Here is a 26,100-nt window from a genome sequence, read left to right on the forward strand (position 1 = left end):
CACACAGTAAGGCCAATAGTAAAGGACCTAGGATAGAGGAAATGCAAAGAGTGGCTCATCTTATAAGTAATGCCACAGAGACAAGCATGCATCTCACACAGAGCTGCCCGCCCCCCCAAAAAAATACAATAGGAACTGTACAATAAGATATTGTATTAAGAATAGTCAGCCTAATTTAATTAGGATCAATAAATTGTGCCAGACCAGCCATAAACAGATTATACAACTAGGTTGACCCTATTCTGGAAGGAAATCTATTTAAGGACTCTATCCAGTCCTAAAATGTAAAGGAGAGTGAGAAAGGCGCCATCCTAAAATATTATCAAAGAAAAAACCTCCTTAGTGATTAACTGTGAACAAGGAGAAAATACTTGACTTGTGCCATGTATCATAGAAGGTGAAAAATAAGAAGTCAAAAATAAAATGAATAGTCAAAAGTAAAACATATGTAATAACACGTGACATGCAGCTGTGATGATAATTACATAAACCTTAAAATAGTGTTATTGTAATCACACATAAATAATGTACTGAGTGATAATTAAACAATCCTTATAAAATGGTGTTATTGTAATCACTCTTTAATAATATACTGGTTAAACCAGCTGTGATTCATGCTCAGTGCACCATAGGTGAAGATCAACAGTCTGTGAATTCCTTGGTGTTTCCCTTTAAGACAAGGCAGGCATATTCAATTTGTATCTGCTACTATTTTTATGGTGACCGGGTGCTTGTGTCTCGCGCTGTGATCGTGCAGACACTCACCAGCTTCCTTATCCCCTGCAGGGGTAATGTGCAGTCACAGTGTGTGTCACTGCGGCAGTCCTTGGCATGTTCAGGATCTGCCCATAAGGTGAGATGAATCAATCTTCCTTTACTTCCTGGAACTCTGCATATAACTCAAGAATCTGCCTCCTGGAATATGTGAAAGGAACTTCCTAGGATGCATCTAGGAGGTCACAATTATATAACCAGGCCAATGGTCCACTACTGTAAAATTACTTTACTGGTTCACACCGTTTCGGTCATTCATATTATAGATCACAACTAGCCTGTTACTCTGAAAGTGAAAAGCAATCTCATCTCACCTGCATTGCAAAATATAGACTTGCAGGAAGTGTTAACCAGCCACCACCACATAGCCAATGTATCATGTATAAAGCTAAATAGCAATATCTGAGACACAGCACCTTCAGTTATTTGCAATGGAGAAAATGTTAAAATGATGTAACGATTATAAAACACACACATGGTCCTGTAGCACACACCTGACATAAACCGAGAACCCCTTGTACTAGGAGGTTGCATACAGACCAGTTCAAGAAAACCTGCACAACCACATTTACGGTTTTCCTATATCAGCCCAGTAAAATTTACTGGGTTACTAAGCCATTATTGCTCTTCCTTACTGATGGAATTTTATGAACCAAAAATCGCACACAAAATTATTTCTTGTATTCTTTATTAAAAATACTGCTGTACACATGAAAACTGTAGGAGAAAAAAAAACAAACAAAAAAACATGGGTAACATTGGGGCGGGGGGGGGGGAGGAAGAGGACACTAGAACTTAACATATAGGTGCATTATAAAGTCCTTGACAATACAGGATGCACTCCAGGGCATAAATTTGTACCCTCGTGTAATATTTACAAGGCAAAAGAAAAAAAATTACAAATATACAAAATGTAAAAACAAAAAACTCGCATGATTTTTTTCTGTGCTTTATCTCTGAAAAAGGATGCGGCCATCATCCCTTGTATGATAACATTTCATTGTCTGGGTGTCTTTACACAATTTGCCTCCAGGTTTAGCACAATTTGGGAGGATACGTTATCTTGGAAAAATAGATTGCACCCATAAAAACCGACACCCCTTCCCCTACAGAAAAAAAAAAAACCCAACAAAAACACCACTTGTGGGAAAATCAAGACTTTTTGCTGTAAAGTCCTGAAAATTTGACTGCAACATAAAGGTGCAAGCATTAACCACCTGAATTTTTTTTTTTTTTTTTTTTTAATTTGTACTTTATACTAAATCCTGATATATGTGTAATTGCCTAAAAAGTTAGAAGAAAAAAAAATAAAAAAAAAGACCCCTCACAGAATTTAAAGGAGTTATTCTAAAACATAGTAAGCAAATGCTGGTTTATTACCATTGAAAAGCCCTGTTAACTAGTTTTGGTCCCACAAGTAAAAACACAAGAGAAGCAACCAAATAGCTAAGAATTCTTGTATACTACGCCACTGGAGCTTGTAACGGTATATTGTTTCCAATTATTCCAGTATCCACTTGTATTCGGGGGAAAAAAAAAAGAAGAAGAAGAAAAAGTTCTGTTTGTACACTTTCCTTATCCCTGCTATTCCCAAAACAAAAATGCAGTCTGCTTATAAATTAAGCATATTTTTCTAGAATACAAGTATTTGTTTTGTACAAAAATTGCAATATGATTTGTCAAAAACATATAAAAAGACAGCTGCTTTTGTTATCTCATACAGAAGCTAAGGATAAAAGACAGTTCTTAAACTCCCCAATGGTGATTATTTCAGTCCTTTCTAAATAAAAGCATTGTGGTATTTTGTAACAATTTTTCTCACGATGGCAATTAAGGTTTTTGGAGAAAAAAAAAAAAAAAAAAAAAAAAAAACAGGACATGAATTTAGTTCCATACTTAAAGACTGACAGCACCCAGATTATCTGTAATCTTTCTATTAGAATGAAGACCCTTCCACATTCTCCAGCGTTTGTCGCCCAGTTCTCATACTCCTCTCCAATGCAGGTCCCTGATGGGTACACCTTAAAGCTTAAAACAAAGTACTGTGGAGAAATTATGGACACATTTATGAACCTGTTAAAACTCCAGTCAGCTGTTAGACTGTAACAGCCAAGTCTTTGAGATTGTTTGGGAGCATCAGTGTTGCATTCAGTCATCTTCTGGCATAGCACAAGATATTAAAATATATGTATTTATAGATTCAGTGCTAAGAGGTTACATAGTTATGCCTCTTCTACCAAGAAATAAATCCTATATATTTGGCAGTCTTTAATTTTTTTTTTCTTTTTTTTTTACACTATAAATTCACTCTGTGCCACAGCTTTCAAGATGGAGAAAAAAGGGAATCCTTTAGGACCATTCATCTGGGAATGCCAACAAAAATTTCTAAACCAGATACCAAGCTGTAATATCCCCTTGTGTTCACAAGGAGGACCTGTCACCAGAAGAACATTGCATCATTCATTAACAGTGTCTCTGCATCCAGTGTAACACTAGTAAAGCTGTGGTTCTGACAACAAAACATTTACGGTGATGTATTCCTGAAACATTGTGGCTATCAGAGCAACAGAACATACAAAAACAATTGCATAAATGTGTAGGACAAGCAGGAGAACTATGTACATCATCTTGCAAAAGGCGCTGGTTGTGTTTCTAGAGATAAGACAAAATGCAGCTCCTTGAAGGTGTTTCGATGGTGCTTGGTGTTAAATGCAGATTATGCTTCGACGCCCAGATCAGTCTCTTAAAGGATAATGAGGCTTGCGCAGCATAATTCTACAAAAGGGCTTGTGGAATTGTTGCACCACCTGGTCCATTTATGATATGGACACAAAAAACAAAGCATATTTCACTATATGAGTGAAGATCATACTGTGCCCCTGAATTTAGGTTTGTAAAAACAGAGAAAAAACAAAAATTAAAAAAAAAAAAAAAAATATAAACAGCTTTTCCCTTCAATGTCAGAGTCTTCAAAAAAAAAAAAAAAAAAAAAAAAAAAAAAGTAGTGCATACAAGTGGAAAACAAAAAAATAAAAAATAGCAACGTCATGCACCTGATGCTGTTCCTGGGTTTAAAAAAAAACATCTTCACAGATAAAGCCTCCGTTGGCAGCTGTAGCGCATGGTTAACTCAAACAAACTTCTTTTCAAGTAACAGTGTACCTGACTGAAGTGCAAGCAGCTTTTGCTCATCTCCTGTTTGATTCCCAATAGTGAAATGAGATGACGAGGACAATTCAGCTGTAGTGCAATTTGCTATTGGTTTAGTTCCTCAATGTTCTGCATGCGTTAGGCGAGTACTACAACTGTCCATTTGCGGCTGCCACCAGTTCCTGAAACGTATTTTCAAAGCAGCGTTTTAGATCACTGTAAGTTACCACAAGTGCGCTCTTCTCATCCCTGGAAATGAGACTTATTTTTTCCGGCACGCCAGCATCCAACTAAAAAAAAAAAAAAAAAAAAAAAATAAAAAAGGTGGGGGAATGCTATAATTTGCATTCTGACAGCAAAATAACCACAAGATCGTATACATCTAGCCACAGAAGCCAAAATGCATGCCTTTACCTTATTAAGACAAGATACAATATGACTAAGGTCAATCCAGGGAGTCCCTGCTTCTGTCACCTGATGGAAAATATGATCCCTAAAGAGTTTCAGCAAGTATCTGTCCCCGGTTTCTGACCATGCTGGATCTTTCTGAAATCTGTAAGAAACAAATGATTGAGAAAAAAACCCCACACAAAGAAACAGGAAGTGCTGTTATTAAGGACAAATATTTAACATGTTATCTATACATTGATAAAATTATAATTTTAAGGAGAGCTGTGGGCAGGCTATAGGCAAATATTTACAGACTTTTAAACAGCAGTAAACAAGCTTTAAAAACAACCTCTTGCTGACCTCCAGCTAAAGAGCTGTAGAGCTATTCATCATTGAAAGCTTAGGAGATACTTTCATATTCAGCAGCTCAGCAACTCCCATCTGCAGTGAGTTGGTAGACCGCCAGCCTTCTAATTTGTATTGTAAACATAGAACAGGTGCACAGGATGAAGTGGAGAGCAAAGTGGCCAACCACTTCTTGAGAACTTCATTGCACCTATTGTAAATTAAGGAGGAATTTCCTCACAGTACCTACAGCTACACAAGTCAGTGACTGATGTCCAGAGCCTGGCCACAGTTCCACTTTGAGATTGAGGCTGGGTTTACATTGTTGCGAATTTGATGCAGGGTTCTTCGCACAGCAGGAGATTGTGACCGGCTTTCTATGGTGCCAGTTCACACATCTCCACAGCGGCTCCAGTGCAAATTGCACAAAATTCGGGCTGAAATAGTGAATGGCGAAGCAGCGGACTCCTGCTATGAGCCACTGCGTTCTCCAGTGTGAACCCAGCCTTAAAGTCCAGTGAATGGTGAGATCTTTATGATCCTGGCTCTGCCTTTGGCACATGTTACAGACATGCCAAGCAAGAAGTCTCACAGCATTGGAGCGCTTTTTAATATTGGGTAAGTGTAAAGAACTAGCCTAAAATTTGCAGAGATCCTGCCACCTAGAATTGAATAAAATCAACCAGCCATAATGCATTAAAAATGTAATCCCTTTTGGGTGGACTGATGATTAAATTTTAATCACACATTTAAAGTCTAAGTCCCCATACACACTATTGGATTTTCTGCAGATTTTTTGTCTTTAGATTTACCAAAAACATAATATGAGGTCAAACCTTAAGAGTTTCAACTTGTATGCAATCAGGCAGGTCCTTGCACTACATGGTTTTGGTAAATCTGAAGAAAAAAGGGGATACTAGATAGTAACCAAAAATTCGGACTTTACAGGCATGGAAACAATGGAGAAGGTAAAACTATTATTGAAATAAAAAAAAAAAAAAAAAATTCAATAATTTTTGATTCAATAATAGTTTAACCTTCTCCATTGTTTCCATGCCTATAAAGTCCAAATTTTTGGTTACCATCTAGCATCCCCTTTTTTCTCATGTTTACTGGTGTGGCGACCTGAGTGCTTCTCCTTTTCCTATTATGGTAAATCTGAAGACAAAAATCTGCAGAAAATCTAATAGTGTATGGGGCTTAAGGCATTTGTGGCCAAGTCAGTCAACTAGGCAGCAACAGGCTGAGCACAGTACAGGATTCAAGGTACCTATAAATGTGAAATCACACTCTGCACGGACATAAGTTTCATCACATGATCTGGCAGAGTTTGAAAAGCTAGTTTTTCATGCTACTTATCCTCCTGGAAAAGTCAACTTAAAAAAAAAAAAAAAAAAAAAAAAAAAAAACTGGGTCCCATCTTCCTCTCCATTAACAAAGTTGAACTCAAGTCTCCTCTGCCTGATGTGCAGACACAGCCACATTTTAACCCCTTCTCGCCGACCGTACGCACATCTGCGTACTCGGCTTTCGGGGGTTATACCGGGATGATGCCCGCTGCTGCAGGCATCATCCTGGTACCGTTTCGAGCGGGCGATCGGCTATCCGTATATAACAACCGATGTGGCTAAAAGCCGCTCGGCTGTTATACCGGAGGAGCGGGAGGGGACACACCCCCCCCCCTCCCGCCGCTCTTACCGGGCCTCCCGTGCAATCGGGAGGCCCGGTGTCCAATCGGCTGCCTCCGGCGGCTGTGGGCGGCTTCGTTCCAGCCTTCTCAATGTAAACGCGGAAGCGACGTCATGACGTCACTTCCCGTTTACTTGGCTGCCAATGGCGCCGAATTTAAAAAAAATACACAGTATTCAGAATCGCCGTTTTCGGCGATCTGAATACTTTGAAGTGCAGAGGAGGGATCGGGGGTCTTTCAGACCCCCGATCCCTCCATAAAGAGTACCTGTCACCACGGATGTTTACATTCCTTGTGACAGCAATAAAAGTAAAAAAAAAATTTTTTTTTTTTTTTTTTTTAAACACAATTTATAAGTATAAAAATAAATAAAATTTGAAAAAAAAAACATTTTTAAAGCGCCCCCATCCCCGCGAGCTCGCGCAGCGAAGAAACCGCATACGGAAGTCGCGCCCGCATATGTAAACGGTGTTCAAATCACATGTGAGGTATCGCCGCGATCGTCAGAGCGAGAGCAATAATTCTAGCCCTAGACCTCCTCTGTAACTCTAACCTGGTAACCGTAAAAAAATAAAATTTAAAGCGTCGCCTATGGAAATTCATAGCTACCATAGTTTGTCACCATTCCACGAGTGCGTGCAATTATAAAGCATGACATGTTTGGCATCTATTTACTCAGCGTAACATCTTTCACATTATACAAAAAAATTGTGGTAACTTTACTGTTTGGATTTAAAATTTGTGGAAGTGTCCCTTTTCCAAAAATTTGCGTTTAAAACACCGCTGCACAAATACTGTGTGATATAAAATATTGCAACAATCTCATATATATATATATATATATATATATATATATATATATATATATATATATATATATATATATATATATATATATATATATATATATATATATATATATATATATATATATATATATATATATATATATATTTTTGGGAGTTCTAAGTAATTTTCTAGCAAAAAAATATGGATTTTAACTTTTAAACACCAATTTTCAAAAATAGGCTTAGTCATGAAAGGGTTATAGTCTATAGCCAACTTTAGTAAAGTTAAAATGTAAACTATACTAAGTTCCTTAAAAAAAGGTAACCAAAAAGATGTACAGTCACAACATTTTAATGCTCAACTGAAAAGAAATAGACTCTCAAGACACTTTATGAATGTGCACAATGACTTACTCTGGTCTCTCATTTATTGTTCCCAACTTTGCCAAGAGCCTGAATAAGCGCCCATTTTGAACCTCCTGGAGAAAAAGTAAGGGTTAATTATGCAAACAGGGGAGGTATTTAGTCTCGTCAATGTATATTCAGCTAGCATGCTGGCTGTCCCAAGTCACAGAAAAGTTAGTGATGCAGACTAACCACTTTCATCCTCTAGTCCGGCAGCAATGAGATTTACAAGTGTGGCAAACTTCAATCCCTGTGGGCAGGCTGGTTGTACAGAAGTTGACCTACAGACCAGCTTCTATACAACCAGCCTGTTGGTTCAGCATGATCAGTGCTGCCGGCTATAGCATACAGCACTGGTCAGTGTATTCTGATGGTGGGAAAGCCTCTCTGGTGTCAGAACAGACTCAACGGGGAGTATTTTCTCAGCCACACTGAACGTGTGGATGGGGAAAAGCTGAGTTAGACTTACCAGTAACTCCTTTTCTGAGAGTCCTCCAGAACAGCTCATGAGACCTAGGGCTCCTCCTACCAGGATAGGAAACACGTTACCCCCACCAGATAAAAGCGCGGTTCTCCAGGCCCCATGTCAGTCTTCTCAAGAACCGTAGGACCCTGCAAAACATATGCATAATACACAACTTCAGACAAAACCGGGTGGGAATCCGGCTGTCCTGGAAGACTCTCAGAAAAGGAGTTAACGGTAAGTCTAACTCAGCTTTTCTCCAAGCATCTCCCAGGACAGCCCATGAGACTATGAGCCAGAACTTACCAGTCTAGGGAGGGACAACTGCCTGAAGCACCTTACGACCAAACACCTGCTCCTGAGTAGATAGGAGATCCAGGCGATAATGTTTAATGAAGGTCGAGTAACTGGACCATGTGGCAGACCTGCAAATTTGTTCCGGTGAGGCACCATCCCTCAGCCCAAGACGTAGACAAGGGTCTAGTTGAGTGCGCAGTAATAAAAGGTGTAGGAACCTCCCTAATTTTGTAAGCTTCAGAGATGGCTTGCTTTATCCATCTAGCCAATGTGGCTATGGATGCACTATTCCCCTTGTGAACTCCAGAAAAGAGGACAAAAAAGGCATCAGTTTTCCTAAAGGTCTTGGGGACCTCAAGATAGACTAAGAATACTTCTTACGTCTAAAAAACTAAAATTCTTTCTAGGTCACCCTGTGGCAAACTACAAAAGGTTGGCAGTACAATGTCCTGAGATCGGTGGAACGTACTTGCCACCTTCGGCAAAAAACCTGGACCGGTTCGTAAAACAACTCGATCCTCAAAAATCGTGAGAAAGGGCTCTCTTACTGATAGGGCCTGCAACTCGCTTACCCTACGAGCTGAGGTAACAGCTATAAGAAACTGTTTTTTAATGTAAGTAACTTAACTGAAATACTTTCAAGAGGCTCAAAAGGAAATTCAACCAGAGTTTGAAGTACTAGGGACAGGTCCCAAGTTGGACAACTTCTCACCACCACTGGTCTGGCCCTAGAGATAGATTTGAAAAATCTGGCTATAGTGGGATTTTCCATGAGAGAAAACTGGAACACACTAATAGCTGCCGCCTGTACCTTTAAGGTACTAACTGAAAGACCTTTGTCGACACCCTCTTAGAAAAGTTCCAAAATAGACGGAATACCATGAGTTAATCTTTGATTTTCTGATAACCATGAGTTAAACCTTTTCCAAACTTTGGCATATATGGCTCTAGTGACTGGCTTCCTACAATTTACAAGAGTCTTGACTACCTTGTCAGAGAACCCCTGGGCACTCAGTATCTTTTCTTCAGATACCAAGCCGGTAAGTTTAAGGAAACCACCTGAGGGTGTGATACTGGACCCTGAAATAATAATAAGTCTTCTATTTTCGGAAGACTCCGCGGAGGCTCCGAGACCAGAGACTGTAGCAGGGAAAAAAAAAAAGGCCTCTTGGGCCAAAATGGGGCAATTAGAATGAGATCCGTCTCCTCTAGCAGAAACTTCCGGAGGACTTCTGGAATCAGTCTGATTGGCGGGAAGGCATAACATAGGCCTAGAGGCCACGGGTTTGCCAGAGTATCGATCCCCAAGGCTTGGTCTGCCGGGTTCATGGAAAAGAATCTCCATCTTGCGGTTGTTCCGGTTCGCAAACAAATCCGCTACTGGATAACCCCATCTCTTGGCGAGGTCTGCAAAGACTTCGGGATGAAGGGACCAGTTGTCTCGGTCTACTCGGTGACGGCTGAGATAATCTGCCAGACAACTGTGTGCCCCCTTCAGGTGCACAGCTAAAATTGAGGCTAGATTCCCTTCTGCCCATGAAAGGATCTCCTGGGCAATAGACTGAAGCATTCGGCTTCTCGTGCCTCCCTGCCTGTTGATGTACGCGATTGTCGCGACATTGTCTGACAGAATTTGGAGGTTGTGACCCTTGATCTCCATCTGAAAAGACTGTAGGGCTCTCTGGACTGCTAGCAGCTCTCTGATTGGATGAGGCTCTTGCCTCCTTCGAGGACCACTCTCCCTGTGCTACTGCATTGCTGAGGTGGGTCCCCCATCCCCAGGAACTCGCATCCGTAGTAATTCTTCGGGATATGGGAAAGCACCATGGGAGACCTCCTGTTAGGTGCTGGCCAGTTCACCACCACAGGCTTCTTTTTATCCTGGCGGCAAGCCAGATCTTTGACTCCAGGGACCTTACGTCCCCATCCCAGTTTCTTAATAGAAACATTTGTAATGGACGCTGATGGAGTCTCGCCCATGGTACTGCGGGAAAACATGAGGTCATAAGACCCCCTGCCCTCGACACCTGTCTCAGAGACTTTGGTTCACTGAGCAAAAATCGTAACCCAGATAAGTTACTTTCTGGGCCGGGATCAAGGACAATTTTTCTTTGTTTATCAACCAGGCTATTGACTGAGAAGCATCCCTAAGTCCAACGGCCATAAAGCAGTTTGGGTATAGTAGGTTTTTGATTGAAAAAACCGTCTCCATACAGAAATGCTTGTATCTGATGGACTTGTTTAAAGTCCGGGGAGATTCAGGATAAGTCGAAACTTTACCGACAGCTTTTTGACCACAAATACATGGGGATAGAATGCCTTGCCCTGCTCCGACTGTGTAACAGGAATCAGGACTTTTTGATCCAATAAGTCTCCGATCTGGAGACCCGGGAGCCCTCGCTTTCTCTCGATCTTGTGGAGGAAAGGTGACCAACAATCGTTCTGGTGGTTGGTGAACAAACTCCAGCCTGTACCCGTTGGTCACTAGGTCCAGGATGAAGGGGCTCGAAGTGACTGCTGCCCACTGTGGGATGAAGGCCCTCAATCTCCCTCCCACCAGGGAACACAAGTCACTGTGGCTTGGCGGACTGTTGAAGAGGGTTAAACAGCACTCCCCCTTTGCCTCTGCCTTTGTGCCCAGTCCAGTGTTTTTTCAGCCTGCTGTCCTTTTCTCTAGGACTCTGTTGCCTGCCTTGGCCACGAAAAAAAATTCTGCCTCTCGGGATTCTCTTTCTCTGGAAACGCCTTTTTCTTATCAGCCGTGTGTTCCAGTGCCTCCTGCAGTCCTGGGCCAAATACATGATCGCCTTTTAAGGGAAGCCCACAAAGGCATAACTTGGGGGCTGTGTCCCCTGACCAGGTTTTAAGCCAGAGGCTTCTCCTGGCTGAGTTCACTAAAGCTGAAGTCCTGGCCGACATTCTTACCGACGCTGCGGAAGAATCCACCAAAAAACCTACTGCTTGAAAGAGGCGAGGAAAAGACTTCAAAATCTGCTCTCTCGAGGTACCTGCTGACAGATGTGACTGAATCTGAGTCAACCAAACCTTAAGATTACTGGCCACACAAGTGGAGGCCAGAGCTGGTTTCAGGTTCCCAACTGCTGAGTCCCAGGCTCTGTGGAGAAGGATATCCGCTCTCGTCCATCGGATCCTTAAGCGTGCCCATATCATCGAACGTTAGGTCCGAGTTTTTTGAAACCTTTGAAAGAGGTGCGTCCAGCTTCGGTTTCTTCTTATTCCACGGCTGCGCAGCGTCCTCATCAAAAGGAAACCTTTTTAGGTTACTAGAGAAGAACGGTTTTCTCTCCAGGTTATCCCATTCCAGTTTAATAGTATCAGTTAATGAACTATGCTAGGCTTTTTCTTATGTAATCCTTTATACACAAGATCGTGTTTGGATAACAACCTCCTCCTCTTTCAATTCAAGGGTGGTATATATAGCCTTTAACAAGTCATCTACATCCTCTACAGATAACTTAAATCTTGAGCCCTGAGTGGATTCTCTATCCCTGGGCTCTAAATCTGACCCCAATTCTTCTGGAGAATAAAGGGTAGATCTGACCTCAGTCTTCACTCTCTGCCTCCTGCAGAGTGCTGACCGAAGTTCTGTGTGGACGGACCCTCAGCTGGGGGTCTGGAGCTTGTCAATAAGCATTCTAAAGGAACTAAAGGTGGACGCAAGCTCGTCCCTAACAGAGGTTAACATCTTCTGACAAGAGGCAACCGGGTCATCCTTTACAAGGCCATCTATACAGCTGCGGTAAACAGCTTTGCTCCATGAGGAGTTCAATTTGGCTGCGCCTGAGTCTTGTCCTGGGTCTTGGTCTGTAAAACAAAAACCATAAGTGACCCATAATGAGACTCACAACCACCATGTGCAGGAGGGAGGAAATGTGTCCCCATAACCCACTACTACAGAGAGGGGAGGGTGAGGGACCACTCACAGGGAGACCAAGAGAGTGACATAACACTTAAGGCTTACCTGTGAGGTGCTGGTGTTGGGCGTAGCGACTGCCTGTGTAGGAACTGCAGACTGATACATCTTGCCCCTTTCTGGCTTTCCACAGCCTGGCTGCTTTAACCAGAAGACACCAGCAGCCAGTCTCCTGTTCGTGCCGTGCCGTTTAAGGAGACTGGAATCGGCGTCTCTGGCACCCGGCGATGACCTGCTCTCACTACTTCCTGTGGGCCAGCTTGGAGCGCAGAAGCTCCGCCCCCTTCGAGCGCAGCTTCCTGCTTTTTCTCACACAACTAGCCACGCTGCCTGTGAGGAAAGGATACCGCTGCTTTCACTATGAAAAGCGCTTTGGGAGCTGACTTGCAGGTCCTGGCCCTCTCCAGGCACTGAGACACAGGAGACAGCAGCACAGCCAACCTCAGAGGTTAGTGACATGCCCCAAATAACTCTACAGAGTCCCTGCTCATGAGACCTCTGGACCAGGTTCCAGGAACATGTTACACACCCCCCCCGTCCGGAGGAAACACTAATAACTGACATGGAGCCTGGAGGACCGCCCTTTTATCTGGTGGGGATAATGAGTTTCCTGTCCTGGTAGGAGGAGCCCTAGGTCTCATGGGCTGTCCTGGAAGACGCTTGGAGAAATAGTCCTTTCTCTAGCCCCCCCCCCCCCCCCCCATTTAACCCGCCACAAACACACACACACCTCTATTTGATTTAATCATTCAATGCATATTATGCTATAGCATCTTCTCTTCTACAGTTTCAGGAACAAAAAAAAAAAAAAAAAAAAAAATCACCTTAGCCAGGTCCTCCTCTATGATATCATTGCGCATTTGGGAAGCGTCCAGCTGAGTGTAAAACCTAGCACCGATCATTGGCATGATGTCATTTACACTGCGCAGACGGTTTTGGTCTGTCAGTAAGTACCTGTAGATTTAAACATTTACACAATTACAAAAGTTCTGTCAAGTTTCCATTAAAACATAAGGGCATCATATTGGCAATTGAAGAGTAGCCAATGCATAAAACAAAACAAAAAAAACAAACAAAAAAAAAAAAAGAATGAGAAAGGAAATTTAGAACTTTCCGTCATAATTTTCCAAGGAAAACAGATAATGAAATACAAAATTAGATCTAAACTACAATATGAAATTAAGATCAGATGTTATGTTTCAGTCTGAAAACTGAATCTCATACAGTAGCAACCTACAAATAATCACACCACACAAATAACCAGGGCAAGGTGAGATGCACATTAACCTCCCCAAATATTGTAAGCACAGGCTGAAGTGGACCGAGGGACACTCATGGAAAATGTTCTAGCAGACTTTGGCGGAGCTATTCTCAGGACTTGGGCACTGTAAAACTGGCCTTAACATACTGCATGATGCATACCCCATGTGTTGACACATTGCACCCTGTGGGTAACTGCCGAAGCACTGCACTGCCAAAACACTGCAGGTGCAATTGAGTCCAATATGGGAATTAGCAACCCATTTAAATGAATGGGCTGGCATGGTGTGAATGAACCCTTACTGTTAAAAGTAAGCCAGCTATGTTAAAGTAAAAAGCTAGCTACAAGCAAGCCTTACAAAATAAGATTTTTTAAGTCTGAGGAATAATTGATGTTCACAAGTTCCATGGCTTTCTGCAGATTCTCCCGCTGAATGCCGGCCAGAGAGTTGCAGGACAGTGCTAGTACCACTTTTCCCAAGGAGATCAGGTCTGCTTGCTGAAAGAAAAAAACAATTTTGAATAAGCCCATATTTACATCAGTTAAGTGTGACTAAAAATACATTGAAGTAGAAGTCCATCCTAAAACCAAAACCTACATCTACAGACATCCGCGATCTAACACTAACCTACCTAGCCCAGTAAAGAAGAAATCAGTATACATACCTTTTCTGCAGCCAATCTGACCCAAGCTGTCAGCTGCAGCTTCTCTGTAGAGGCGGGTACAGAGGACACGTCTGACAACTGAAGCCCCATAGTAAGTCTATGGGTGACTCTCCATTCATTTCACAGCCATTGTCGGCTGTGTCCTCTGCAGCGCTTACACCGCTGGGGATTGGTCGGCTACAGAAAGCCATGTATAGCAATTTCTTCTTTACGGGGCTAGATAGGTTAGTCTTAGAATGTGTATGTCTGTAGATGTAGGGATTTTAGTTTTAGGGTGGACTTTAAAATGTAGTTTCTACACTGCTACATTATGACTTTACTCTGGAGTCTAGGAATCCTTTCCCTCTTATTTATGAAAGGTCTTAACTTCGCCATCAACAACACAGTAACTTAAAGGGGTTGTAAACCCTCGTTTTCGCCGTAATGCATTCTATGCATTAACGTGAAAAACACCTGGCAGTGACCGGCCCTCTAGCCCCCCATCCCGTTTTACTCACCTGAGCCCCGTCTCTCCCTTGGAGAGGACATGCTGTCCCCCTCTCAACAGGGTCCCAGCTCTTGATTGGATAGATTAATGGCAGCGCAGCCATTGGCTACCACTGCTGTCAATCAAATCCAATAACGCGGGTGCCGGGGCCTAGTCCAGCATTCGTGTCTATAGATGCAAATGCTGGAGTCGGAAGCGTGACCGCAAGGTAACCCCCTTTCCCTTCTGTTTTCACCTGGTGATCTGGCCAGTAGCACCTCCTGTATCAGTGTCCCCACTCTGGATGAAAGAGCACAGGGGGCACAGCAGACAACAGCCTTGTCAGCCTGGTGGAAGGTCAAATGTACTAGCAGATTAAAATACACTAACAAATTTCAGCCAATTTCCAGCAACAGTTTTCTCTTTTTTGGGATAAAAGTTTTGCATGAATAAAAAGCTGACCAAGCACCTCTGGCAGTGATACATTGTTTCATCCTTGTAAACTGCTACATCTGTGAGAAAGCAGGTTCTGTTAAAAAAAAAAAAAAAAAAAAAAAAAAAAAAAAACACTACAGACTTACTGGTCAAGTCACCAGATTTAAAAAAAGGTAAACCAATACACAGCCATCACATCTAAGAATTGGTAAGCTGCAAAATGAATGTTTGCTATTGGGTTCATTACAGCTTTAAGTCTACTAGCACTTCAGCAGAGTATACATGGAAGAAAAAAAAAAAATGGTAAGCAAGAAAGCTGTTGAAAATATAGCATTAGGCACAGAATAGTATAGCAACTAGCAAGGCAGTTTTTAAAGGATTTACCTGATACTGAGGCATCAGAGCAACAGGATTACTCTGACTGCCATCGTAGTTCAAAACATCGAAGATTCCAGCACAGTTGACATGTAACCTTAGAAGAGGGGGGGGGGGGAAACATTACAGGGTTAAAAAACAAACAAACATTGCATTTAAAAAGTAAGCTCTGCACAAACAGTTGGCACCATTTAAATCCTGGATAATAATTCCACTTTTGTTAAAACATTATACAGAATGCCTCCAGGCTGCCATATTGCATTTTTTAAAGAAAATTACAGCGCAGCAGGAAAGGTACATTTAACAACATTCGATAATACAGCTTGTGTAGCAATTGTACATACTATTTTCTCATTTGTCATCCCCCCCCCCACAAAATTAGGATTACCCTAAAAGACAAGTTAATATGCACAATGGCCTTTGTCACACAAACAATGCCTGACAGCAACCCTCTCAGCTCAAGATCTTCTACAAAGATCTTAGACCACATTAGCAGATAAGGTTTTACTTTTCTCCAGCCTTCCCAATGTGTACACTTGATCCAGACCAGTGACAGTATAAAATGGTCATTTAAAATTTTCACAAGAGGTAAGCAATAGCAGAATTGATACTTCTCTTGCGATAGGAAGAAAACTAAGAGAAACATGGAAGCTGTCACTGCAGACTTATTCTGCAGATGAAAGTAACCTGGCTATCATTGACCATCTGGCTTCTATGTTTTGACAACAAACCCAGAATAAGCATGCAGATATGAGCTCCAATTTCATTCCGACTTTCCTGATCTACAAATTTTTTTTTTTTTTTTGTCAAGCAAGTGGGATTTCAACAAAATAAACCTACACAGCTAGGTGGATGCAGCATCAAGCCAATGCTGCATCTGTCCCCCACTGTCTCTACACTGAGAAATTAAAGACAGATGATCGCTCAGTTCCCGGGTCCACTCCGTGCACAGTTCTGTGATCTTCCCCTCCAGTGTTCAGTGAGAACAGGAGCATAGGTAGCTAAAACAACTAGAGCTTTTATATTTAGGTCAGTAATGGCAGCCCCACGTTTCTCTGGAAAGGTTCACTTTAAGCATGGAGATGCAGCATTGAAGGGATAACTGAGGAATTCTCACAATGTATGGCATTTCCAGATAAACTCCCGTGACCCTGGATTTACTGCTAGAATTAAAAGGTTTCCCCATTATTTGCAGAATCCCTAATCTAGGGTTACTCCAGTACCAGCTGGTCATCGCCTACCTCTGCATGATACCATATTAATAGAGGTGAGCTGGAAAGGGAGCACAAAATACTAAATGGCTGCTGAACTTTTTGGCCGAAAAATTCTATAACACATTACAAAATGTGAGTCACAACATATGTACCTGGTTTTCCCAGTGATGAGAATTTTACTTGGATCCATAACACGACATGCGAGTCCTGCTGTGTGAATAGTTCGCAACGCCGAACTCAACTGGACGATATATGCCCAAATGAGGGACTCTGGTAACAATCCAGCATGTTGACGAGGCAATGGACCATCATGTTGGCCTATAGAAGTTTTAAAAGCTACATAAAGATCATGCACATGCTATTGTAACTTAATCTACAATATGCACACATCTTTAAACGCAATTGTAATGTGTAAAAACATAGCTCCACCAATGCCATGCTGCTCTGTCTTTAAACAAACCAGCAATTGATAGCAGATTGCTGGTGTCACAAGAGGGCTATGTAAATCTTTCCCCAACTAGTATTTTGTGGGCAATCAATATATCAGAAACACTATGGGGGTCATTTACGAAAGGCAAATCCACTTTGCACTACAAGTGCACTTGAAATGCAGTCACTGTATGTGAGTCACTGATATGAGGGGGACATGCAAGGAAAATAAAAAAAAAAAAAAAAAACAGCATTTTAGCTTGCACATGATTGGATGATAAAAATCAGCAGAGCTTCCCCTCATTTCAGATCTACCCCTTCCAAGTGCACTTTCAGTGCAATTTCAGGTGCACTTTGCACTTGTAGTGCAAAGTGGATTTGCCTTTCGTAAATAACCCCCTATGCATCACTGATCCCAGCGCTCAAATGGAGAAGTGGAGTTGGTGCACTGTAGCAGCTATTATATAAATAAAACCAATAATAAAATGCAAAGATCAAAATAATCATCCCAGCATTAACAGCGCTAAATAACTAGGAATATTTAGTGCAATTAAAAGGACAAACGAATTTCACACAAAAATGTAAATTCATATATAACAGAGTCCAAAAAAGTCCTTAGGAAAGATATGGTGGGTGCTCTAACTCCTCAGAATCTTAGGGAAGCTTCAAAACCTGAAGACCGTCACCGAAAGAAACCTTGTGCTCAAGTGGTACCTGTTGGTAATGCACTTACCACACAAAGGAACTATAAGAAAGTACAAAGTATTTTGTGGGCCTGAAATATGTGTCCTATCCTATTTAAACATCTATGATGCGTTACAGTAAACAGCACAACATCTTCACAGTTCTGGTTCAATACTCATCCAGCTCTAAAGATGGCATAAGAATTAAGGGTGCGCTTAGAATGTCTCGCTGCTGCATTTATATGCATGCTATTTCTACGCAGGAATGAATGAAAACACAACTGTTGCACGTTAGCACTTTTTTCAAATATGAAATGGCAAGGTTTTTTCTTAACAGCTAAACCCTCCCCCCCATCTTATGTTCTCAATGCTGCAATTTGAGTCAGTCTCATTTCTGGCTATTAAACTGCTCATATCTGTGCGACTCCGACTTGCACCATTTTTTAAAAAAGGTTCCTGCACTCGCTGAAGCTGCATTCTGCGCAAACCGGGGCTAAAACTGCTCTCAGGTATACAAATGGCCACATAAAAGTTAAAGGGGAAAAAAAAAAACAAAAAAAAAAAACACATTCATTTAGTGAAACATGGAGGGCTTTTGCCAACTTGCTTCTTAAACAGTACAGCTAGATAAGCTGCAACAAAATCAAATATAATCAGCATAAAAAAAAAAAAAAAAAAAAAAAAAAAAAAAAAAACAACACACACACACAGGATGGGGATTGTGATTTGGGTAGATTAAAACTATTGACATTACCCCATTTTCTCTTGGTAAAATAGCCATCTGCACTGGGATCATTAAAATGTCTGCTCATCATGGTCTCTGCTCCAGCATGGAAGTCATATGCAAAAACCAAGGCTTGAGGAGAGGGGAAAAAAAAAAAAAAGGAAGAAGTGTAAAATATAGTTATGCAACCGCTTCGATAAACAATTTTATTCATTAAACAGAACACAAAAGACATTGTTTTATAAACTTTTTTTTAGCAAGATCAAATAAAAATAGTCCCATGCAGCTAAAGCCACTTTGGTGAACAGCTTCAAAGTAGACCTTACACACATGTTGCCCTTGCCAAGTGTTGGGAGCAGTAAACACTGCTCTGTGCCATGATGCCAGAGATGGTTACTGAAACATTGCGCTTGCATTCCGACTGCTTCTCTCCCCTTGCCAGTTCACTGAAGGGTACAAAAGCAGCCAGATGCAGGTGAAATGCACCCATCTAAGAAATCTGAACGATCTCCGAAATGTCTCAAATGGATGTGTAGATATTTGCCCCTTGACAAACTCATACTCAAGGAAATCTGGACTACAAAAATAAACACTCATGACACCATGTATAAGCCAACTGTTGTGTGTTGGAAGTGCTCATTTATGGAGAAAAAAAAAAAAAAAAAAAAAAAAAAAAAAAAAAAACTTTACTAATACTGAACAGTTATAAAAGTAAATCGTGCTGTGAAATAGAAGGATTCTATACAAGTCTTAAGGACACTATACTAAAAGTTTTAGACCCCTTTCACACTGGGGCGGTGCGGGAGTTAGCGGTAAAGCGCCGCTGGTTTTAGCAGCATTTTTAACTCCCGCTAGCAGCCAAAAAAAGGGTTAATAGCACCCGTGTTGGGGGTAAAATTCCACTTATGTTCCTGTGCCCAGGGAGTCACATTCAGCCTGTCAAACAAATGAATAGCCACTTATGCAAACAATGAAGCATACATACACTCACTAGTATGGTAAGATGTATGCAACTCTCGGAGCACAGGCAAATGCTTGGAATTAGGCCTATGAAAGAACTTCAGAACTGAAGTCACATACGATTGCGCCTTTAAAGTGGTTACTTGGGGGGGAAAAAAAAAAAACGCTAGAAACTTTCTGTAGCCAAAAGGAAAGAATGATTTTTGTTCTTTTTTGCTTAAGAGTTTGTGGCACATCATCCTGGCGCATGTGCAACGGTGACAACATTCTGTCATCTATAAAGGGTGTGGAGCAAGGAGCTCTGAATGCAAAACTGACTACGCGGAGCTCAGGGTTCTCTTAAAGGGGAGGTCCAGCCTGGGTGAAAACAAATACTGTAGCTGCTGACTTATTAGGGCACTTGTCCAGGGAGCCCGCAATGTCGGCACCCCTGTCAATCCCCAGGATGACACCCAGGTGCTTCCACCGCCATTCCTGGAAAAGCAACCTGGTAGTGAAGCCTTTCAGCTTCACAGCAGGTTCCCTACTGCTCGCTGCACTAATTGGCCAGGCGGCAGGGGAAGGAGGGGCAAATATCTGGGAGATCGAGCCAAGGCCCATCTCCGGAAGTGGGGAAGAAGGGCCTGTCAAAAAAAAAAAAAAAAAAAAAAATAGGTCACCTGTTTCCACCCCCATCCCCCTGAAAGGTGCTCAGCTTTAAGTCATGTGGGCAGGGCCAGTACAGCATTATCAGAAAGCCCTGAAGAAAAATGGCAATGCAGTTACAGAGATAGGGGGCAAAGTGGGAAAGGATATGTGTGGGGCAGTGTTCTAATTTTTTCTTGAATCTATACACAAAATGTTTTGACTTTTATTTCTATTTTAAACTGAGCAAGTTGTTCTACAAAGTGAGGGTTTACATAAAAGTTCCCAGTGCAATCATTTTCAGTAGAATGTAACAGTGACACTTACAATGTTCTCCAAATGCTTTGGTTGTAAACATTTCTCGTAAGGAAACAATATTTGAATGTTGGACTTTTTTCCATGTATCCACTAAAGACATGCATTTTGTGTTCACCAGACGAAAGCCTAAAGAAAAAGAAATACATTTTCAGCATTGGACAGTATAGGAAAGGTTTAGCATTGGATTAGGAAGTGAGGAAAAAACTTGGCAATAGGAACAGCGACAGTAAGACAGAATCTAAGATGTTCCAGTCTTTCCCACTAATAGCCAAATGTTTTCACCAGTGTTTGGCGCTTTCCCTTGTTTCTATACTTATGGCACCAATCACTGGAGAAAAGATTTGAGGGGGTAATCTTTCCACTGTGGACAATAGTTAAAACTTAATACCAAAAAAAAAAAAAAAAAAACTGCCCGGAGATTAACTTGAACTATGCTCTTTAAAAGCACAATACATTCTGACAGTATACAGTTGAAACTATTGGAAATAGACAGCCTTAGAGGATTGCTGCTCATTTTCACCTAGGATAAAACAAACCTGGTATAGCCCCCAAAAAGTGCAGAAACAATACTAGTAAATTAGGCTGGGCAAGTCTTCAAATCTTCTGTACTGCAGAAGACCCTGAACTGTTTACAGGATATCAGATGCCAAGGCCTCATGCACACTGGACGTTATAAAAACACCAATAGCCAACCAACACCATCATTTCTAAACAATGACTCTTAACCTATCCTTGAGAGCACAACACATAGGGTTTACCTCCACATGCCTGATCCAATACCCTGTAGCGGCGGGTTGACATGTATTGCACGCAATTCTTCCTCGCTTGGACTTTACCAACACCCACACAGTGACATAGTACAGTGTTGACTGTCGTTGGTTTGTTACACACTGTACCTTACCGAAACAACTCATTTTGAGTAGGGTGGGCTTGAACCGCCCCCCCCCCAGTTTAATAGGAGAGATCCTCTTCTACCCCTAACCTAGCTCCCCTTGCCACTCCGATTCCCCTGTCCCGATCATGGCGCACCACGACTTACTTACACACACACACACACACACACACACACACCCCCCCCCCCCCCCCGAAGGTAAAAGTTATATTCACTGAACATATGCGGACTAAACATTCCAGTAAAAAGATCCCAACTAGTCCTGACCTTACAAAAGACGAAAGCAGACAGTTTCTTCAGGAGACCCACTTCCGGTCTGATAAAGTTCCTAAACTCTATAGCAACTTTTTTCCTGTAGCCTACCATGCCTCCAATGAAGACTCTAAATCCAAGGGTGTACCCATCCTCATCTCCAGTGTCTCATCCAGGTGCAAGATGTTCAGCGCGATAACAAGGGCAGATACAGGTTTCTCAATTCACAACAAGCCTGTCACATTAGCAAACTTATACGCTCCTAATAGGCACGTTCTTCTCGCTGCCACACAAATACTCTAGGATTGACTACTTCATCACACAAAACGATCTGGCACTCCTCACTAATGCAACCATAGACCCCATGCTCCTCTCGGACCACAACCCCATCTCTAGGACCTTGACGTTCCCGACAGCACATACAAAATCAGCGATTTGGAGTCTCAATAACTCCCTATTGACCAACATTGAAATCTCCGGGAAAATCAGCACACACCTCACAGTATTAGAGAGAACGAATCCACAGACACCACACGTGGGACACAATGGGCAGCGCATAAATGCTTAAGGGTGAACTCATCTCCATTGCCGCTAAAAGAAATAAAGCCAGAAAAGCTCGTATTGGAGAGTTGTCGATGCGCTTCCACTCTCGAAAAAACCCACAAACTCTAGCCACCAAAACACTAAACTTACTGAAGGCCAGAGAAGATATCCTAGAAGAGTTAGGGGGAAAAAAAAAATATAAAAAAAAAAAATATATGCACTAACGCGGAGGCTATACTACGAATTCGAGAACAAATCAGGGAAAATGCTTGCTAGAGCCCTTCAACTTAAAAAGGTTGCATCAACCATTCACACCATCAAAGACCCCTTGGGTAACAATTGTCACATCGGAAGGCATAGCATACCAATTTTGTACATTACACCAAACTATATAATTGAACCACCCCGACTGGTAAGGACACCGAACGAAAAGAGACCATTGACAATTTTCTAAATCAATATGGCCCCAAACCTAATAACGCATCTGAAGCGGATGCACTGGAACGCCCCATCTCCCTGGAAGGAACCCCTGAAGCCTTAAAACTATTGAAGACTGACAAAAGCTCTGGTCCTGATGGCTTAACTGTTAGCCATTATAAATCCTTTGCAGATGTTCTACTACCCCACTTGTTGAAAACATTTAATTCACTTTCCTCCTCATCTCATGCTCACAAAGACATCCTAGAAGCCCACATAACACTGATACCGAAACCAGGCAAAGACTCCACTATGGTGTCAAACTACCGGCCTATATCACTCCTAAAAATGTAGACATGAAACTTTATACGAAAGTACTCGCAAATCGACTACTTCCTCTACTCTCCAAACTGGTCTCATTGGACCAGGTTGGAGTCATCCCTGGACGGGAGGCCAGAGACAACACCCTAAAAGCTATCAAAATTCATCACTGGCTGTCCTCATGCTCCAAACCAGGTTTTCTACAATCACTCGATGCAGAGAAGGCATTAGACAGTGGCATGGGACTACATAACAGCAGCTTTAAAGGCAATGGGTTTTCAAGATCGCATGCTGCAATTAATCCTCGCTCTATATGCAACGCCAACCGCAAGAATTTGGGTCAACGGTCGCCTGTTGGATGCCTTCTCCATATCGCATGGCACACGCCAAGGCTGCCCCCTATCCCCCCCCCCTCATCTTTGTGCTTACCCTGGAACCTCTTCGCAGAATTAAAGCCAAACATTAAAAAAAAGGAGTCTACATTAAAAACAGACATTTCAAATTAGCGGCATACGCAGACAACATTCTGCTATTTGTCACAGACCCCATTACCATTATACCCAACTTATTAAAAGACTTCTCTCTTCAAAGCACTCTACAAACTCCAAATCAACTCTGCAAAATCAAGGGCACCGAACATTTCCCTTCCCACAGCAATTGTGACAATGCCAAACCAAAATTTTCCCTTTGGCTGGGACCCTCACGCCATCACCTACCTAGGTATCCAACTTGCCACAAAAAAATTACCCGATCTAGACTCCAGAAACTTCCTCCCTATTCTTAAAGTCATCCAACAAGACCTCCAAAAATGGAACACAGGCCCCTTCTCTTGGTTTGGAAGAGCAGCAATTATAAAAATGAATATCCTACCCAGACTCCATTACCTTTTTCAGACCTTACCGATCAAATTCCCTTAACATTCTTTACACCAAACAGATTTGCAGAAATTTCATCTGGTCCTCCAAAAGCCCTCAATTGGGCTGGGCAAGATTGGTCCTCCCTAAATTGAGAGGAATTGGACTTCCAGATCTTTACAAATACCACCTGACTAGAATAGACTAGCACGTCCACGCAAATACTAAAGAATGGATTAAAATAGAGTCATTTGCCCATGTACCAATCTACCACCTACCGTGGATCAAACAAACCACGATCCCTAAATAGGAGCGCCGCTCACCCACTAATAGCCCCGACCCTACAGAGCTTCATGCAAGAAACTAAATCTGCCCCCCTCACCCAGACCTTGGACCCCTATCGATCGGAACCCAGACTTCCCTCCTGGACTGAGCTTAACCCAAGTAACCCACACCACGAGCCACCACTTGGAACAGAACACATTTAAAAAAAGGCAAGCTTCTACCCAGCTCTCTCCTCTCAATTCCCTGACCGAACCATTCCTTTCTTCAAATACCTTCAAATCAGACACTTAATAGCTCCAAGCCCCTCTCCAACTGGCACAGGGATCACACTGCCTTTGAAGTGATCTGCACCAGATTGGAACCCCAAAGACACTTGATGTCAGACATATACTCATGTTCACAGGCTGCGATCCCAAGGCAAATGCAACTAGCCAGCATTGGGAAAGAACTTGCATTAGATCTGTCTAAATAAGAATGGGAGCGAATCTATGCCCACATTCACAAAGGGTCCATCAACATAACAGCACAAGAAAATGGATTCAAAATCTACTCTAGATGGTACAGGACCCCAGATAGGATCCACAATTACCATCCCAGTGTCTCCCCGCTTTGGAGATGCAACGTAACCCAGGGCGCCATGCTCCAAAGCTCATACAGCCCTTCTGGAAAGAAATACATCGCCTTACCACGCAAATAACCTATACTCCAGACATCACCCTGGCACAATACCTGCTTCACCACACATCCATACCCAAATCGGCCTACAAACAATCTCACCCTCCACCTCATCAACACTGCATACCCATACACTGGAGAAATACACCCCGACTATTTGAGTGGCTCCAATGCAATAGCCGACATGGAGGCCCTAATTTACCAAGGGAGACCCTGACAAAATTCAAAAAACCTGCGCCTGCTGGCTACACTTTACGGAATCGGCAGATTTCCATAACCTCTTAAACATTTCATAATTGCTTGACCCGGGGATACCCATGAGACATTGTATGCCGTCACACAGAATACATGTGCAAGCCGACACCCCACTCCTCCTGCCCTTTTCTCTACCCTCCCCTGAACAGTGACTAAAGCTTCCCAAGTAGAGTCATACAAGACAATCTAAATGTTGCTGCAGTTTGACAGTGTTTGGGGATGAACATCTAGGGATAATTCCCAATGAGGAATGATTATAAAATTGAACACCAGAGGAGTAGAGCGACTCAAACCTCAGTTAACCGGTAACAGGTAACGACAAGTGCCAGTTATCAGAGCCTCCACCCACTCAGTTCTCAATAGGGGCGTTTGGGTGCCAAGGTGGCATGCCTGGTTTACCTGTAATTCCCTTGCAGAGTCCCTCAAATTTACAACCCCAATCCTCTCTGGGTTGGACCCTTATAGGAGCTGCAATTATACACTTTATGAAGACAAATTTACTATGACTTGCATTATCAATATCTTGGTTTCATTCACATTTTTTTCCATTTATATATTACTTGTAACAAACACACACACACACACACACACACAGGTTTTCCCAGCCTGAAAACACCCCTGCCAAAAAGCACTAACAGCCTGTGTGGCCACATAGGATAACCTGCTGAGGAGTTTACTGGCTGCAGAAAAAACACCAAACAGCAGCTGTAAAAATGACCAGTGTGCATGAGGCCCAATAGTCACACACTTCAGCCAGCCATACATGGATCGACATTCGGCCGGATCGCACAGACCAAGAAAAACGATCTATGGCTTGCGTGAGGTAGACAAGACTTCACTTTAACTGGGGAAAGAACTGCTTTAAATGAAGACACTATTTGGCAAGTATGGGACAGCATCATAAATGTGGTGTTCTGACACAACACTGATCTTTTAGTTTGAAGAGTTCTATATTAAAAATGCTGCAAATGAATGTGTGCAAAGTGAAATAAACGATAAATATAAATATATATTATATTTAGGAAATTGCATATACTGTACATGAAATTTAGGCCAAATGATAATGCCGTATGGAAAAGTGACATTCACCATTGGGTAGAGAGCATAAATGTTTTAGATTTTATAAATTACAAAGCACTGTCATTTTAGTGGCACATTTCAACTGTTTCATGTTAGTCTTGGGATTTGTTCCAATGTTCATGTAAAAATTCTTTGC

At 42.1% G+C, this 26,100-nt stretch overlaps 1 protein-coding gene across 1 annotated transcript in view; it reads right to left on the reverse strand.

The window, feature by feature from the left end:
• Positions 1 to 1,922: 1,922 nt before the first annotated feature.
• Positions 1,923 to 26,100, reverse strand: part of PAN3 (poly(A) specific ribonuclease subunit PAN3) — a 105,211-nt gene continuing 81,033 nt past the window's right edge. Inside the window, exons 10-18 of the mRNA XM_073613378.1 lie at positions 20,400 to 20,516; positions 18,519 to 18,620; positions 16,805 to 16,970; positions 15,448 to 15,535; positions 13,856 to 13,995; positions 13,061 to 13,190; positions 7,552 to 7,616; positions 4,339 to 4,477; positions 1,923 to 4,214 (exon numbers count right to left, since the gene is read on the reverse strand). Of these exons, the coding sequence (XP_073469479.1) occupies positions 4,074 to 4,214; positions 4,339 to 4,477; positions 7,552 to 7,616; positions 13,061 to 13,190; positions 13,856 to 13,995; positions 15,448 to 15,535; positions 16,805 to 16,970; positions 18,519 to 18,620; positions 20,400 to 20,516 (1,088 nt within the window). The 3' untranslated portion in view covers positions 1,923 to 4,073. The remainder of the gene's footprint in view (positions 4,215 to 4,338; positions 4,478 to 7,551; positions 7,617 to 13,060; positions 13,191 to 13,855; positions 13,996 to 15,447; positions 15,536 to 16,804; positions 16,971 to 18,518; positions 18,621 to 20,399; positions 20,517 to 26,100) is intronic.

This window comes from Aquarana catesbeiana, linkage group LG02, assembly GCF_042186555.1.
Source record: "Aquarana catesbeiana isolate 2022-GZ linkage group LG02, ASM4218655v1, whole genome shotgun sequence".
NCBI lineage: Eukaryota > Metazoa > Chordata > Amphibia > Anura > Ranidae > Aquarana > Aquarana catesbeiana.